At 41.3% G+C, this 17,135-nt stretch overlaps 1 protein-coding gene across 1 annotated transcript in view; it reads left to right on the top strand.

Annotated features, from left to right (window-relative positions):
* The window catches only part of LOC134627593 (receptor-type tyrosine-protein phosphatase gamma-like), a 113,668-nt gene that overhangs the window by 85,972 nt on the left and 10,561 nt on the right, over positions 1 to 17,135 (top strand). The window contains exons 9-21 of the mRNA XM_063473824.1: positions 2,549 to 2,733; positions 5,322 to 5,430; positions 5,536 to 5,585; positions 5,699 to 6,431; positions 7,364 to 7,502; positions 9,974 to 10,065; positions 11,724 to 11,815; positions 13,354 to 13,450; positions 13,565 to 13,647; positions 14,066 to 14,200; positions 14,296 to 14,430; positions 15,491 to 15,663; positions 15,792 to 15,927. Of these exons, the coding sequence (XP_063329894.1) occupies positions 2,549 to 2,733; positions 5,322 to 5,430; positions 5,536 to 5,585; positions 5,699 to 6,431; positions 7,364 to 7,502; positions 9,974 to 10,065; positions 11,724 to 11,815; positions 13,354 to 13,450; positions 13,565 to 13,647; positions 14,066 to 14,200; positions 14,296 to 14,430; positions 15,491 to 15,663; positions 15,792 to 15,927 (2,159 nt within the window). The remainder of the gene's footprint in view (positions 1 to 2,548; positions 2,734 to 5,321; positions 5,431 to 5,535; positions 5,586 to 5,698; positions 6,432 to 7,363; positions 7,503 to 9,973; positions 10,066 to 11,723; positions 11,816 to 13,353; positions 13,451 to 13,564; positions 13,648 to 14,065; positions 14,201 to 14,295; positions 14,431 to 15,490; positions 15,664 to 15,791; positions 15,928 to 17,135) is intronic.

Here is a 17,135-nt window from a genome sequence, read left to right as displayed (position 1 = left end):
AATCTGCATTTTTATCAAAGAATATTTTTGTGTAAGAATGTATAGGCGATTGGAGGTTTAAACACTGTCAATCTCATCTGCAAGGATGACATCTGTCAAGGTTGTGCAACGGGGACTGTTTGTCCGCGCACAATAAATGATGGCTTTGCTTGTAAATGGCGTATGAGAGCCAGGGCCGCACCTTCACTGAATGCTCCACCGCTGTGGCTTTTATGGCAATGGAATTTGTTTGGCCATTACAAATGCAGAGCTAACCTTTCAGATGCAAAATAGAGATTGCAGATTAGTTTGTGGTGGTGCACTGTCATTGTTTGTCCAGTAATAATGCCAAGATATATAGGGCACTATTTATTTTATCTTTGGTGTGTCTTTGCATGTGTAAAAAAACAAAAAAAAAACCCAGCTCTGCCAAAGCCATACCCTCCATTTAAAATTTAATTAATTGAGACAATGGTGATACTGCTTTTTATATGTCTTATCAGATTGCTGTGTTCATTATATTCTCAGGTTAGGTAACTGGCGATAATATGTTTCGAAACTGTAGAAAATGACAGCGACAGTTTCCAAGAACCCACAATGATGCTTTAAACTTTCTTGTGTTGTCACTTACAGCACAGAACTGAAAAGTAATGAATGTATAAAGATATAAAGTGGAGAAAGGCTGCCATGTCCTTGTTCCGGAACAATTATAACCGAAGAATGTTTGGCATTTTCCTTGAAGAAATACTCCAACAGTAGGCAGTTACTCGATTTTCACCCAGTCAGCCTTTCATTTTAATTAAAGGAGCATTAGTCTTAAAAAAAAAATCAGTAGGTGTTAAGATTGTGGTTAAAGCTATAGACAGTGAGCATCACCGTTAAATGATTATTGTAGTTACTGCGTTGGTTTTTGATGGTTGAGAATGACACGCATTACTCAGCTCGCCTGCAGAGTTCACAATAAATAGTTTTTTTGTCGCCCCCCCCATTGTGTTTTGAGTAAAATCCTTGTCTCCTCGATCATTCAACGCTGCAAACAGCTTCTTTTAAAAAAATACTGTAAAGGCTTTAGAAGTGAGACGCTTTGGAACTGCTGTTTGTTGACAACCGTCGATTCATCACTGCTTGGTAGACAGTGCCGGGAGAAAGATTCATGCTCTGTGCTGAGTGGTGTTGTAGACTGAGGTGGAACCTCTATGAAACACGAATTTTGAAGGTTACAGCGTTTAAAAGAATTCCTCAACTTTTAAAACAGTATGTACATTTTATTGTCAGCTTAAGGTTTTGTTTCCACTCGATCCTGCTCTCCGCCGGCTTTAACCAAGTGCAGCTTTCATAAAACGAACACGTGCACATCTAAGTTTGAAATCAGTGCCTGGTCGCTGCGTTTGCTCATAACTTGACCACATTTAAGAAAAGGTTGCTCAGATGTCACATTTTTAGGAGAAGAATCACTATTTTTTTTTTTAAGTTTTCTTTGCAATATGCAAAACGGGAGAAGCTGAGATGGTTACTAATACATGCGTGCTGATTGTTAAAAGGATGATGATTGCCATGACAGAAGTGATGCAGGCAGTAAAACCGCAGTGACATCTTCAGCTGCTATTAAATTATCATTGTTGAGGTTGACAACACACATCCGACAGGTTTATAATACATTTCGCACCTGTCACATCTAATCAACACCCCGAGATTTTCTTCCTTTTGTTTTTTCCCCCGTGTTCTCTTGACTGATTTCTTTCCACCCTGTCTCCCTTTTCTCCCTTTCACATATCGTGGTGCATAATTTGTGTCATAGCTTCAGTGTGCAAATGGAGAAAACTGTGGTGACAATTTCAATTTGGCAGAAACTCTGAGAGCACATAATCATTTGACACTAGTTCCTGATTGCTGTTGCCCTGATCTGCTGAAAAGCATGTCCAGATTGTCCCTTACCCATACTGATGGATCCCTGTGTAAATATCCTTGCTGCAGCCTGCACTGCCACCTTGAGGACGATTTACAGATTATCTTTTGTCTCCTTTGTGCGTAGTGTTTAATCTGACAAATTGGGTATGGGCATGTTGCTGCTAGATAATCTGTACCACATGCCCGCCACGCGGCGCTTGGTTCTTTTATATTTTGCCTGTGCTTTTTTTTTCTTCTTCGTTTTTTTGGCATGAAAAAGGCACAACATGTCCAGATTGACAATCTGCACACACCGGAGGTTGTGCGTGACCCAACTGAAGCCTTCAGGAGTGTTTTTGTTATTGAGTTACTTTAGCTTCGTTCACTTCTGGGTGTTTCTCAAGTGGAAATGGCTTTGAGTCAAGCGAGCCGGATTTTGTAATAAGCCTGTTAAAAGGCAACCTTCATTCTACCCACACATGTCAACAGACAAAAACACATGTGGTCAAGCAGTCATCCCAATCACAGTCTTCCATCTTCACCGAGCTGTATTCAGTCAGTGAAAAAGTGACACCACTGTTTACTTCCTTGTCAATCTTTTTTTGTCCCCCTCCTCCCCTTTTCTTTCTTTTCATGCTGGCTTGTTCTCATATCCTTCTTTTTTTCTCTCTGGTCTTTTTAGTGTGCAGCAGTGCCCCAGTGAGCATGAAGATCCAGCCGCTAAACCAGACGGCATTGATGGTGAGCTGGGAACGCCCTCTGACAGTCTACCACCCACCTATCACCAGTTACATGGTCTCCTACAGCTGGGTGAAACGTGATGTTGCTGATGAAAAGACCTTCACCAAGACCGGGGATCAGAGCATGGTGAGTGTGGCTGTTTAAAAGCTTTTATTTATTTCTTTTACAATAAATGTTGCATAAAGAGCTCTGATTGGTGTGCAGAGCCTCAGATGTATCTGTCAGGATCAGAGGTTGGCCAGATCAGTGACGGTGTGTATTGGAGGTGACAGGTTATGATGAACTCTGCATGTGGCTGTTGGCTGATATGAGGGCCCAGACACTCACCTGTCTAAGAATAGAAGCACAGGCCCGTCACAAACTTTGACGTGTCACACTGAGATACTGTATATATAATGTGTTCAAAATTGCAGCTGTGGCCTTTATCCAGGTGTAGCATTTACCCCGCTGTTTATTTGCATTTAGGTTTCAATCAGCCTCAGAAGTAGGCACCTCTATTACAGGGTGAACAAAAAAAACCCAGATACAGACCGAGGCAGCGTAAACAAAATAATATATTCGCTTTTATTTTCCCAATTTAAAAAGCAATCATTTAAAAAATCTTCAGTTTTCAGGCAGTGCAAGCGGCTCTTTCAACAGAAACTTCTGTTAGTAACATATGCAGAGCAAGTGTACCCTTTTAGATCTTTGCTCCACTGATCATATAATTCATCTCGCTGCCTTAAACAGTGAGTTAGCACACTTCGGTTCTTACTGTAGCTTTTTAGCAGAATATTCAGTGGTGTCCACAGATATATCCTCCCTCTGCAGGAGGTTGCACCTACAGGGCTGTTCTTTTTCACTCTATATATTCTTCTCTCTGGTCACATATTTTTGCATTTGTGGAAATCCAACACCCAGCTGTGCATCTCTTTAAAGCCCACTGACCCCCAGCTGTTTTTATAGTCTGCATGACTGCCTTTTTTGATATAAACAGTGCAGAGGAGAAAAATCTCATCTCACCAGTTCAGAGACCTGGGATCAGTTCCCTGGTGGCAGTGCTACCTCCAGCTTGGCGCATTCCAATAAACACAGTTGTCATGGGCTGGAAGCTCGTGAGGGATCTTGTAATGTTGCTGCACTAGTGACTCCTATTTGGTGCGGGTAACTGCACAGAAGGGGTGAGATCTGAAGGCAAGAGCTGGCTAATCCTTTAAGGTAATAACTCCCTTCACTCAAGCGTGTTTGCCTCACTTTGATGTTTAACCTTCACTGTGCAGAAGGATCCAATTGCAGAGTCTGGCACTGAATTTTTTTTTTTAAACAATCGTTCTACAGGATGATTTCATGACATTATAACTGGTTTAGAAGCAAATTTTGCAGCGTGCAACTTGCACGAGTTCGATGCCTCCGGTGCGCGCACACTCCCGGTGAATAAGGAGACACGTTGTGTTCAGCAGTTACACAATGAACAATGATTTGCATATTCATAGATTCTGGGAGAAAGGAGGAGGAGATGTAATTTTAAGAATTTTAAACCAGGTAATTGAACTACTTTGTGCGGGGAAAAACACTTCAGACACAAATTATTATTCCGTGCAGCTTATCTTTAATACTGTGTTTCCTAAAACATGCCTGGAGGAGAACTTGAACTTCGAATGTAGCTACTGAAGCTTAGAAAATGATGGACAAGTGAGCTGAAATCAATATGCAACCAGGCTTCTGGCAGTCAAGAACTCCTCCACAAAATAAACTGTTATTCTCATCAGAAAACATACCATAAGTTAATATTATTCCCTTTGTTGAATTATTGTCGCTCATTGTGGACAGAAGTTCACATCTCACTTGCAGCAACAATGGTTATACCTGATGTTACCCATAGCTTTCTCTCATTATTTGTGAATTTTGGCATCTTTTTTAGCTCTCTGTTAATGATTACTGCACACTGATGTTCTTCTTATATCTCTACAGTCTTCATTTTCTGTACTCTGTGGCCACAAAAGAGCAGCGCGTTCTCCATAAAGGCTGCTGCACTGTGAAAATGCTTACTTAGATATCAAGTGTCATCTAAACTTTGTTACGGAAGATGTATTACCCGTGATGTGACTGGTGAACCATGTTGGGCTCGTGAGGCTAAGTGACTATTTTGCGTGGAATGCATTAATGTAATAACATGATTTATTTGTCGTGGTGAAGTGGGAGACCTGTAAATTTGCATTGTGCTTTGATTTCAAATGGCTGACTGAGAGAGTGATTATAGTGTCCGTGTGGTGCTCTGTCCGTGCAGTTACACTCCATTAATACAGTCGATCAGCCTCTTTTTCTCACATTATTCTGTCCACTTCTCCCTCTCTGCACTAAAGTCCTTATTTTGCTCACTTCATTTCCATTTCAATTTTCAGTTTCTATCTCTGGACACCTTTATCTGAATTATTTTGGAGAAATACTGGCTCTGCAACACCAGAGGCAATCACCCACCTATTCTGAGGGCACTTTGAATACAAGTTAAGCCATCTGCAACCTGCAAAAACACAATTAAATTAAACAGAAAATAAGCTTTCTAAACCGCTTCGAAGTTGTGGGCCACAGACTATTGGCCAAGCAGTAGTTTAAAATGGAACGCGTTCATTGGAGGCTATTTGAATCATTAGCATTTGCCTTTTCAAATGTGTTAATCTATTACAATGCAAATTCAGTTAGAATTGACAGTATTTTATGTGTGTTTTCTCTTACAGAAAGCAGTCATCACTAACGTTTCTCCTGACATCCTGTACCTGTTCAGAGTGCAGGCAGTGTGTCAACATGATCTGCGCAGTGATTTTAGCCAAACACTGTTGTTCAGAGGTATGTGGTCACAGCAGGTGTACTCTAAGGCCTTTGTTCTTTTTTCAAATGCACTAATAGATGGATATCTAAATATTTTATGTCCCTCCCTCTTTTGTTTCACAGCTAATACAACAAGAATTTTTGAAGGATCTCGAATTGTGAAGACTGGGATGGTTAGTTGACCAGAAGATGGCAGTGCACATTTCATTTTGCATCTCAGTGACGTTCATGTCATATTCTGTTGGGTAACCATTTCCCCCCCCCCCTCTCTGCCCATCTCCATCAGCCCACAGTTTCTCCTGCGTCCTCAGCAGACATGGCTCCAATCAGTTCTGGTTCCTCCACGTGGACGTCCTCTGGTATCCACTTCTCCATTGTCTCCATGGCAACAGGGATGGGCCCCTCTTCTAGTGGCAGCCAGGCCACGGTGGCATCGGTAGTGACGAGCACCTTGCTGGCAGGCTTGGGTGTCGGCGGAGGGGTCATCTCCTCCATGCCCAGCTCTGTTTGGCCCACGCAGGCGCCTCAAGCCACTCAGAACCCCACACGTCCATCCACCGCGCCCGCAAAGTCCAACAACGAGCAGACACCACCTCAGGGCTCCGAGACAGACAACGCGTCTGAGGAGAATAATGCTCCGCACGAGGGTGAAGAGGAGGGGGAGGAAGGCGAGAAAGATGGGGAGAAGGAGGAGGAGGAAGAGCAGAAGAAGAAGAAGGAAAAGACTGGAACTGATAATGGGGAGAAACAAGCAAACAGCACTCTGGCCAAAAAACCTTTAATCCCCACCCCCGCATCCACAGCCAAAGAGAAAGGAGAAGGGAAACCTACAGTTAAAGGCACCACAGTACCTCCGAGCACTGGTGAAGACGTGGAGAGCAACCCTACAGGTGTAAACCCAGTGTCCACTCAGGAGCCGCGTAATAGCAGCGTAAAGACGCAAATTCCCAAGAATTTACCTACAAAGATTCCCACTGAAAACGAAAATGCAAACAGCTGGCCTTTCTCTGTCCACACTGGTGAGCAGGACATTTCGATTCCTGTGTTGTTTTTTTTTTTTTTTTTTTTTCTCCTCATACTGAAAAATCTTTTGAACTCTTGTTAAGCCTTTTTTCCCTTGTTGTCGGCTATTGTGCCAGGCAAGACTTCTTTCCAGAGCACAGTTCTGTAAACACCACCAACACTTACAGAGACCAGTTTAGCAGAACAAATAACTTGATATAAGACGCTAACTACACTGGTTACCATCTCGGTCAAAGACGGCGCCCCAGGCGTTTGTGTCACTACAACACAGAGACCTGAAGGAAGAAGTAGGCTGTCTGCCAGAGGGACTGTGCCTCAAGGAATTCCTTTAAGCATGTTTCAAAAGAGTTTGTTTCGAGGGAGAGCATTTATGAAGATGTCTTTGCCTCTTTTTTTGTCTTATTTCCCCCTCAACAAACCATGAAAATACTAGAAGTGGCACTGAGAAATGTAAAAAGGCAGTTGGCATTAGTGATTATCAATAACAATATAAACAAACAACACTGCGGTTTTCTTTTGAATCTGATCAACCAACCCAATCACATTGTTTTAATCATCTAATTAGAGTTAATCTTGAGCTCTTGTAAAATGTGTTTGTTCTCTCCTTGATTTGTGTTTGTTTTTGTTTGTTTCCATAATGACTTCTGTCTAGGCTTAATTTTAGGAAACAATTTATTTTGTTTCTCAATTAATTTTATAGAATTAACGGAGAAAAGCGTAGCATAGTGTCCCAGCATTTAACTGAAGAGAAGACGGCAACGCAAAGACTAACCCTACTCTGTTCCAAGACTTCCATTTTATCTACAAACAAAACATCAGAATAGCCTTTAAAAATATTCTTGGAGGCACTTTATAAGAGCACAGATGAAACTGTATAAGTCGGTACTACATATTTAGACATTTAACATGTGTTTGTTTTGTCTTTCAGACAGAACCACCATGTCCAATGGGATGCCGCCACCTCACCCGGGGATGGGCAGGATGGTGTGGATTGTCCCCTTGGTGGTGGTGTCTGCTCTTACTCTGCTGTGCCTCATCATGCTGCTAATTGTGATGGTCTACTGGAGGTGAGAGAGAGTTCACAACCTCATTCCCGGGGCTCCATCTTAGTTTGTTAGAACAGTAAATTGCTATGATGAAGTGCTGTAGCATTTTATTAAAAATAAAAAGCCTTATCTTTACTGGGTGTGGGGATGATGATGTCTCCGATTCCTCCTTTAGAGGTATAAAAATAAAAATACAGCTGCCCCTCACTCACACTGGACCTCTTGTATGCATTTTTTTCTCTGTTCATGTTTTCTGCTAAGTAACCCACCTGCATTTAAGTGTCCTCAGCATGGTTTGGGCTTAGCAAGGGTACTAATGCTGCTTTCTTCCCTTTGCTTTGTACATTTTGCCCATCACCCACCTGGGTGAGGGGCAGGAGACCTGAAGGCCCTGCAATGCCAGCATGGGTCCCAGCTGTGTCTTCATCTGCTGGGCTAATTTCCAGCCATGCTATTGGAGCCCGAGTAATTACACAGGCCAGGCCACAAGCACATGTCGGCTGGTTAATGAGTAACAAATGGCACTGTAGGCTACTTCCTCAGCTGGTCCTGTGTATATTTACTGCCGCTACTTGTAAAGGATTTTATTTGTTTATAGACTCTTTAGAAATAAATATTTGAAATGTGTTAAATGCATTTAAATGTTTTTTTTTGTTTTTTTGATTTGATCGCCACAGTAAATGTTTATATCACCTTGCTGTGACAGATAATAAAACAGTGAGATATAATTAAAAGCGTGGTTATTGGCTCAACAGAGGTGTAAAAAACCAGAGCTGAAAGCAAGATGACTGTACAGATTCGGTTAGCGAGAGTTTGGGTATTTGAGTAGAAAAGCAGGGGCAGCTTTGAGATTTGAAATGGCCATCGCAGCTGCTGTTGTGACAGCTCAGACAGTTCACAGACAATGCCTGCTTCCCTTAGGGAAAAGGCTACGGTGAAAGATGAAATCAACCCATTTACTCTTCATCCTCTGCGTGGTCTCTCTTAGTGACACAGAGGCTATCTAAACCCGTGAGTTTCTCTGGTTCCAGATGTTTTGTTTATTATCATATCGACTTAATTCCACCATACATTTGATTTTTAGAGGAGTCTATGGAGAAATGTATGGCCAGTGAATTATCTATTAAAGCTTCCCTGTTTGGGTTTATCTGAGGTTATGAGTCTGGTGTTAATTGCTGGTGTTGCCCATCTGGAAGCCTGTGAGGCTCAAGGTGTTGGCTGAAAACTGACAGATATAAAACCGAGAACAAACCCAGTCCCACATTTATGACTCAGTATTGCTGACACCAGTGTTGAATGGGACACCTCTTTTTTTCTTTCTTTTCTTTTTCTTCTTAATTGGAATTCATTAATAAAGCTGTTAAACTGGCCTTAATGCAAGCTACTCTTCTGAGAGTCAGGAAGATGACATGGACGATGCCGATTAGTTAGCAGGACCACATCTGCCCTCAAAGGAGGCCATTAGATTGGGAGGCTGCGACTGAAACCGGGGGGAGCGCTCCTCCCCCGTTTGTTTTCACCTTTCCTCTCTCCCGCTCTCTTTTCTCTCTATTACTTCTCTCTCTCTCACCGTCTCTGTTTGGCTCCTCTGTTCCTGCATTTTCTTTTTAAATGCTGTTCCACCTTTTTGTTTCTGTTTCATCTCTCTCTAAGAATGACTAGCATCTGCTCCCTCCTCTGCATGGCGTACAGGTAGGGTTAAAGCTGGGGTATGTTAGCACTGGGATGAAACGTGGGTCTTACAGGACAGATTGCATGCGAGAGCACCGAGTCAGTATACCAGGTGTTCCGGTTCCTCACTGGTTGTTGTCAGTCACGCTAGAGCTGCTGATTATTTTTAATGCACAGCTGACCTTTTTACAAATCTGTTTTAATATCACCAGATAAATAACCTCAATGCTTTCGAAAGAGCATGGCTGCTTGCAGTTTGTCACTCTGTGAACTTTGAACTTCAGGCTGTATGAAAATTTTGATTGAATTGTCCTGGCAGTATTTGCAAAGATCCGGGCTTTTTGAAACAGCTTTTTGAGCAGCAGCAGAAGCAGCAGCTGCTGCCAACAATGAGTATTTACTCCAGAAAATGCATCTTGAAGTTGATTTCCTTGTCCTTAAAGTCCCTTGAAAGAGGCCCTGAGAAGAGAAAATGTGTTTGGATTAGTTGTCTTCGGTTTGCATAAAGAGCCAAACTCGGCTCGGCGCTGCAGCATGTCACCGTGAGTTGTTTACCTGGTCCCTGTAGTCAGCGAAGGCTCTGTTTCCAGGAGCCACTCACTCTGTGTGCGATCAGCTGTGTCCTAACTTCTCTGGGGTTTTCATTAGGAGTTTTCTGCTGTTGTCATTCTGTTCAACATTTCTATGCTGATGTTGACGGACCGGATCTGAGAACAACCGGCTAACGACTCCCTCAATACACTTGGCTGCATCATTTGAGCTGATAGTGGGTGGGTTTACTGTGCCACATTCACTATACTTATCTCTCTGGGTCCCTGCAGGAGATTTTTCCAGACAGCTCACTTTTATGTGGAGGAGAGCAGCTCTCCACGGGTGGTGGCCAATGAGAATATCCCAGTCATCCCTATACCAGGTGAGCTATGTTTTCTATACTGTGTCAGAAATTTAATTTATCAGTTTTAACGAGCCAGAGTGTACTTTGTCACACATCAGACTGAAACTGGACTTGCATGAAACCTGTTTGGTACGATTTGTATGTGAGGTTGTGGCTTTAAAAAAGTACTGTATTGTATTAGTTAATGTGCAAAAAAAAAAAAAGTTGGACAACAAGCAAGTTGAAGTTTGCTAAAAGTGATTTAAATGAACCAAAAAATAAAGTAATGGGTGAAGTGTTTTCTCAAGTTCTCCACCGCTTTAGGCTAACAGTAGCAGATCAGCATTTGTTTGCTAAAGGTAATCCATAAATGGTTCAGGTACATGATGGTGCCAGTGAAGAGGTAATTTGTCAGACTACAAGTATAAGGAATCACTGTTGCAGATGTTCCCATTGCAGAAATTTTGAGTCTGATCTAATAAATCTGTTCTTTAACTTTAAAAAAAAAATTAAGACAAAACTTAAATTTAGTTTATTAAATCTCTTCTTTAACCTTAAAAAAAATTTTTTTAAGACATAAAAAGAGGACTAATGGAATCTTGACTTACTTTTATTGATTTATGTCTACTGATGTATTGCACATTTACAAGGCGTCATTAAATCTTTTCAAAGGGTTTTCTGTATTGCCTTAATGTCTACTTTGCAGTTTCTGTTCATTTACATGTGAATTGACTCCGGGAACAGCACTGTAGAAGTTGTGTGACTGGCTTTTCTTAGCCCTTATTGTCCCAGGCAGCAGTGGAGTGGCAGCTAGTCGATATCAGACTTTACTTTCACAGTCGCTTAAAGCTCAGGGACATTTCAAGGCTGTGACATCAGTCGAGCTATAATCATGATGCTAGTATTGACTCTGCATGCACTCTGTTTTTATTGCTCTTTCTTTGTTTCTTCCCTTGTTTCTCTTGTTGTTTGTTTGTTTGTTCCTCTCTTTTTCCCCCCACTATATTTTCCCTCTGCTTATCTATTTGTGTATATTTGTAGTGATTCAGAAGTTTGAAATGGAGCCGTGGGACCTTTAAGCCCACCTTTTGTTCAGCTTTATGTTCTGTCAAGAATGGGCCTAATCAGCCTTAGTCTATTACACTTTCTAGCCGCCACAAAGCCACATTTCACCCAGAGCTACTCTGATGAACTGATCAGGCTGATAAGTCTCTTGACACTAATATAGATGGAAAAAAGACACTTTGATAAATGACCAGATTAATAGGCAAGAATTCACCTCTATGCTGTAGCCACTGAGGCAAGTAAAAGCCTCGGAGGCCCCAGCTGCTAGTGTGTATTAGTTAAGACATTGGCCAGAATCGGCAGCGATGACAGCTGGGTCTTCTGCACTGTCCCTGTGTGATGCTGACCAGCCTTATCGAAGATCTCTCATGTGTGATTTGGAGCTGATTTGGCTCAGATGAGACAGATGTGTCTTCCTGTAAAGCTCAAAATGCCAAAATCTAGGTGTTTGTGATAGAGGTCACTTGGTTATTTTGGGTTTTTTTTTTATCTTTTCCTTTTGTTAAAAATAATCTACCAGTCTCACTGATGTAGTGATGCCACGTAAAAGTAAACAAAGTCACAAATTTCTTTAATTTCTTTAAGTGCGATGACATAATGGGCACTTGCTGTTTTTACTGCTTCCCCTGCAGATGACATGGAGGCCATCCCTGTTAAGCAGTTTGTGAAACACGTCATGGAGCTCTACAAAAACAACATGCAGGGTTTTGCTGAGGAGTTTGAGGTACTCTTTTGACGCAACATTTTGAAGCATTGTTAACCCTCGCTGCGTACAGAGTCGTGTTTTACATCAGAGCTGGGTTTTGTTGGTCTGCATGAAGGAGCTAAAACATCCATTGTTGCCTTTTAGTTCTACTCTGCTTTACGTTCATGGTAACCTACAAACTAAACAAGAAGAGAGGTCATGTATGCCAACATGCAATTCTTTGATTGGGCAGTTTTGACAACTTTGTGCTGACAGCAGGTCTTTACTACTCATTTGTATTTACAAAAGAAAAGGTCCTGAAGGTTTATTGATAAAGGAGCATCATCATGAGTGGAGATGAGCGAGTGAAAGGGTACGAAAAGCTTTTTAAAATAATTACTGTGTTGTTGCTGCGTTTTATGTATTTCTTTCACTTAGACAAAGAACCATAAAATCGAGCCAATCCAGTGGATCTGCTTTGCTTTCACGCCACAAACCTCGCCACACTCTGCTTGAGGGAGGAACTTTCCTCGTAGTCTTCCTCTATGTAGTTTACCACTCAGCCATAAAAGGCCGATGGTATGTTGTTGTCACCGAGTCAGACAGGCTGTGTATCTGTATCTAATGTAATCTCAGGCAAGTTCGATTCGCAGTGATTTCAATCTAAAGGTCAGAGGTCAAGCTTTATGAAACTCTTGTGACTGCAATTTTCACTTTCCATTATTTGATAGATACATCTACTAAGAGTCTGAGGGGTAGCACAGCGGTTTTCACACCAGTCCAAACCCAACAAACCAAATGAGAAGTTTCCAGATTTTCTTTGAAGTAAAAAAAAAAAAAAGTACGTAAATTTGCGTAAAAGCACATAAACTAGTGCTGGTACTACTAAACTACTGAGCACAGAATTTATCTTTTGTACACGCTCTCTCCAAATGGGCCTGCCAAATCTGAACAATGGTTGGACATTATATCATGCACACACTCGTGCGCTGGGTTGCTAATTTTGAACAGATGGTTGAGAGAAAGATGGAGAGAGAGACCAGAGTGATGAAGGTTAATTAGAGAAGGTCTGTCTGCCGGTTGACCGGACGGGAACACACTCTCTGTGTAACTAGGTTAAGAAAGGAGGCAAAAGCTTCACCCCCAGTGTATTCCTTCTAATTGGGGTCATGTAATGTGATGCCTGTGTGTGCAATGTTCAAATGCACCACGACAAAGCTGTTTTGGACGTGATTTTTTTTTTGGGGGGGGTGACTGAATGCATCGTGCTGTAGAAAAGAAGAAGGCTGTTCTACTAGAGGCTCGAGTTCAAGCCCCAGTTGCAGCAAGCATCTGCTCGGAAGCGTCCTTGAATAAGACACAGAATCCATGCTAGAGGTTCGGCTTTAAATTGGGGGCTATGAGCTGTGCACAGGGGAGATCTGTAGGGTGGAAAAAAATAAAAGTTCCCCAACAATATAGTATCAGAAAGAACACTAAGATTTTGAGTAAATATAACTTCTTTTTAGAATGTAATTCTGTTAGATCTAGCCTCCTTAATAAAATCAATTTCTGTTTATTTTTTTTCCTCCCTGCAGGAGGTCCAACGCTCCACAGCCGACCTGAAAATCACAGCAGAACATTCCAATCATCCTGACAACAAGCACAAAAACAGATACATCAACATTGTGGCCTGTGAGTCAGCTGTAAAATCTGATTATGTCTGCCGCTTTGGATTCCAATAATGTTCATAAAACGGATTTTCATCTTTTTAATAATCCTCACAAATATGTCAATGCTTCCCCTTAGACGACCACAGCCGGGTGAAATTACGGGCTTTGGCAGGAAAAGATGCCAAACATTCGGATTACATTAATGCCAACTATGTGGATGTGAGTTCAACCAGCCACTTAACATTGTCGAAGGTTTACTTTTCTTTTTTTTTGTTTTTGAAATGGAAAGGTTGCCAGTCTGAACCGCTTCAGCTGAACAGCGACTTGAATGAAGCAATAGTGTGATGTGAAAGAATTATTGGCAGTGCTAAACGGCTTGCTGACAGCTTTGTTTAAAATATCAATCGAGGTGTCCAAGTCATAAAACTGACAGATAGTAATAAAAATTTTAAAATTTATATTTGAGAAATGTATTCATGCATGAATACGTATCATTACTGTCAGCTCAAGGAGTGAATTTCATGACCAGCAAATGTTTCGCCAGTAAATCGGTTACATCAGCTATATCAGGAATATTGATAGAGGAGTGATTGCATCTTACCAGTAAACAACACTCCCTCCACTCTCCTGTTTTCAGGGCTACAACCAGCCCAGAGCTTATATAGCTGCTCAAGGCCCTCTCAAGTCTACATTCGAGGACTTCTGGAGGATGGTGTGGGAGCAGAACACTGGAGTCATAGTCATGATCACGAACCTTGTGGAGAAAGGAAGAGTAGGTTCACTTTGATCTTTCACATACTCGAAGCAAACATTTGACTGTAATTCAGATAGGTTCAAATGTAACTCGGTGCATGCTGTGTGTTTCAGAGGAAATGTGACCAGTACTGGCCAACAGAGAACAGCGAGCAGTATGGAAGCATCGTGGTGACCCTGAAAAGCACCAAAGTGCACGCTTGCTACACATTGCGCCGTTTCCTTATTAGGAACACTAAAGTTAAAAAGGTAACCAGACACTTGCACTATAATAAACTTTGTCTTAGTGGGTTGAACCTGCTGAAATATTGAAACATCGACATCACTGTCCAGTCAAAAGAAAACACTGGTCGACATCTGCCTGCTTCAGAAATGTATTCCGTAAATATGAATCTGCTCTAATCGCAGAGAATTTTTGTGTACTCTGAAAATTATTAATATTGTTCCAATTTGGAATTAGTGGGAAACATCTGATTACACTGAACAGATCAACGGATCAAGCCAAGGTTGTATCCATGTGTAACATGAGATGCATCATGTTTTTTTGGAGGGGGGCGCGGGGGTTTGTGGATTATAATTAAAAACCTTCCCAAAAAATGAAATCAGGACAGATTTATAAGGGTAATCAGATTTATCAGGTCACATTTATCCAACGTTTTCTCTCTGACTGTTAAATCTTAACGCAGCTTTCATTATCATTCATTTTGGTATGTCCCCCCCCCCGACGATTCAGTAACCATAGCGACTACCTTGCACCAGTCATTTCCTGGAAACGAATATTTAGTAACAACTAATCTTAACATTAGAACTTGTTTGTGTTGTGGGGGTAGAACTTTAAGTGATTGTGGGCAGGTTACAGAGTAAAATGTCATATTCATCAAACCATTAGTGAGCCCTCATGTCCTGTGAACGGAGGCCGTGCCAAACTCGCGTCAGGACAGAATAAAAGCAATCACTGAGAAATATTGATTTGTAGTATCCCTACCCTCTAAGGGATTATGTGGACCCAAACAGTGCAGAGCAGTCACAGGATGTCCTTGTGTAAAGATGAACGGTGCGAGTTTTTCTATTAATTCATCACCCATTTTTCTTTCAGTAACCAGCCGTACACAGTTCATGGGTAACCACGGGGAGATTCAGAGTTTTTTGTACATTCTTACGCTAGGATACGCATTATAGTGTTGTAAAGAACAAATAAAGGCTTTATTTTCTGTTTAGAAATGCTGAGTGGGAGATTTCAAATGCTATGCTGTTTATCGCCCGATTATTTTGTTCCGTGCTCAGAAATGTTGTTTCTGATGTCTTTCAGGGGCAGAAGGGGAACCCGAAAGGGAAACTAAATGAGCGCATTGTGGTCCAGTATCACTACACTCAGTGGCCTGACATGGGTGTACCGGAGTACACCCTTCCTGTCCTCACCTTCATCAACCGCTCGTCTGCAGCTCGTGCTGCAGACATGGGCCCTGTCCTGGTGCACTGCAGGTACATCATTATTACTTAGCTCCTGGGCTAGATGAGTGTTACTTATTAGCATTAGGCTCATATTTGCTGACCTGGCCAAAAGCTTCCTGTACGGGTTTGCTTATATTGCTTGTCGCTCTGCTCTTCAGTGCAGGCGTGGGGCGCACCGGAACATACATTGTCATTGACAGCATGCTGCAACAAATCAAGGACAAAAGCACAGTCAGCGTCCTGGATTTTCTCAAACATATCCGCACACAACGCAACTACCTAGTCCAGACTGAGGTAAGAAGCACTAAATAATCAGTTACTCTGGGAAATGTCTCTAAAGGTCATCTCTGATTAAAGATGGATAGGGAGTTATGAAAGCTGTTCACTTTGATACTCTAAGCTCAGGTAAAGGTCACGCTTCCTGCAGTTTCAGTGCAACACGCAGAGCAAAATGTGATGTAGTGAGACCAGAATGAGTCCATACTGGCTGTCCTCTGGCAGCACTTTAGTCATTTTTTTAAACTATCGGATGATTGATCATAGTATAAATGGACATGCCCCTGTCCATTTATATTCCTGCTATCTTCTCTATGAGATGGGCAACTGTCAGGAAGTGTGATGTTGTTGTCTCTTCCACGGTTTCATTTAAGCTTTTTAGTACCAGTTTAACATGTTAATTTAACCAAATATTACATATTTTATCTTAATACCCTCACTAAATGTTAGAGGCAGATATTGTAGTTTTTATTTCACTGTCAAACATTTGGATGTTACATGGATGAAGTCCACAGTGACAGTCTGACCAACCTCACAGCATACAACCCTGAGAATGTCCAACAAAAAGCAGACTCCTGGTCACGCTCCTGACCTGCAAACTCTTCAAACTGAAAACTGCCTTTTGGTATCGGGCTCATAGCGGCAGACCCAGCTCTGATCAGCACTGATGATCCTCACCGTGAAAAGGTTCAGTTTGACAGAGAAGTTTCTGCCTGCTGTCAGTTTGATGTCTGCAGTGAAAGATTTCCAGGAAGCAACTTTGAAAGGGGAATCGGACAAATTCAGATTAAATGTTTTGTTTTTTTCGTTTTAAATTTCTTTTGACTGACTCTACTAGTTACTCTGCAGAATCAAATATTTATTATCTAATCATTTATATACATTTTTTTTATATTTTTATAATGTCTGTAAATGTCTGTATTACCAAATTATGTTGTGATTTTTATCTTCAGTAAACAATGCTTAAACTTGGCATGGAAGAGTACTTAGAATGAAAAATCTATTATTATAATAATAATAATAATAATAATAATAATAATAATAATAATAATAATGTGTTTTCCTAACAATCATTTTAAACAATTCAAACAAATTAATTAATAAAGTCACTTTTTGTCAATAAAAGTAAATTGGCTTGGTGGCCATACCTGGCTGTTGCTTTTATCTCAGAGTTAATGACCAATAATAACGAGCTTTGCATCATTAGAATTCATTAAAGCTTTCTT

Source organism: Pelmatolapia mariae, linkage group LG5 (assembly GCF_036321145.2).
Source record: "Pelmatolapia mariae isolate MD_Pm_ZW linkage group LG5, Pm_UMD_F_2, whole genome shotgun sequence".
NCBI classification, from domain to species: domain Eukaryota; kingdom Metazoa; phylum Chordata; class Actinopteri; order Cichliformes; family Cichlidae; genus Pelmatolapia; species Pelmatolapia mariae.
Note: the sequence above shows the minus strand (reverse complement) of the source record. Positions and strands in the feature narration are given on the sequence as shown.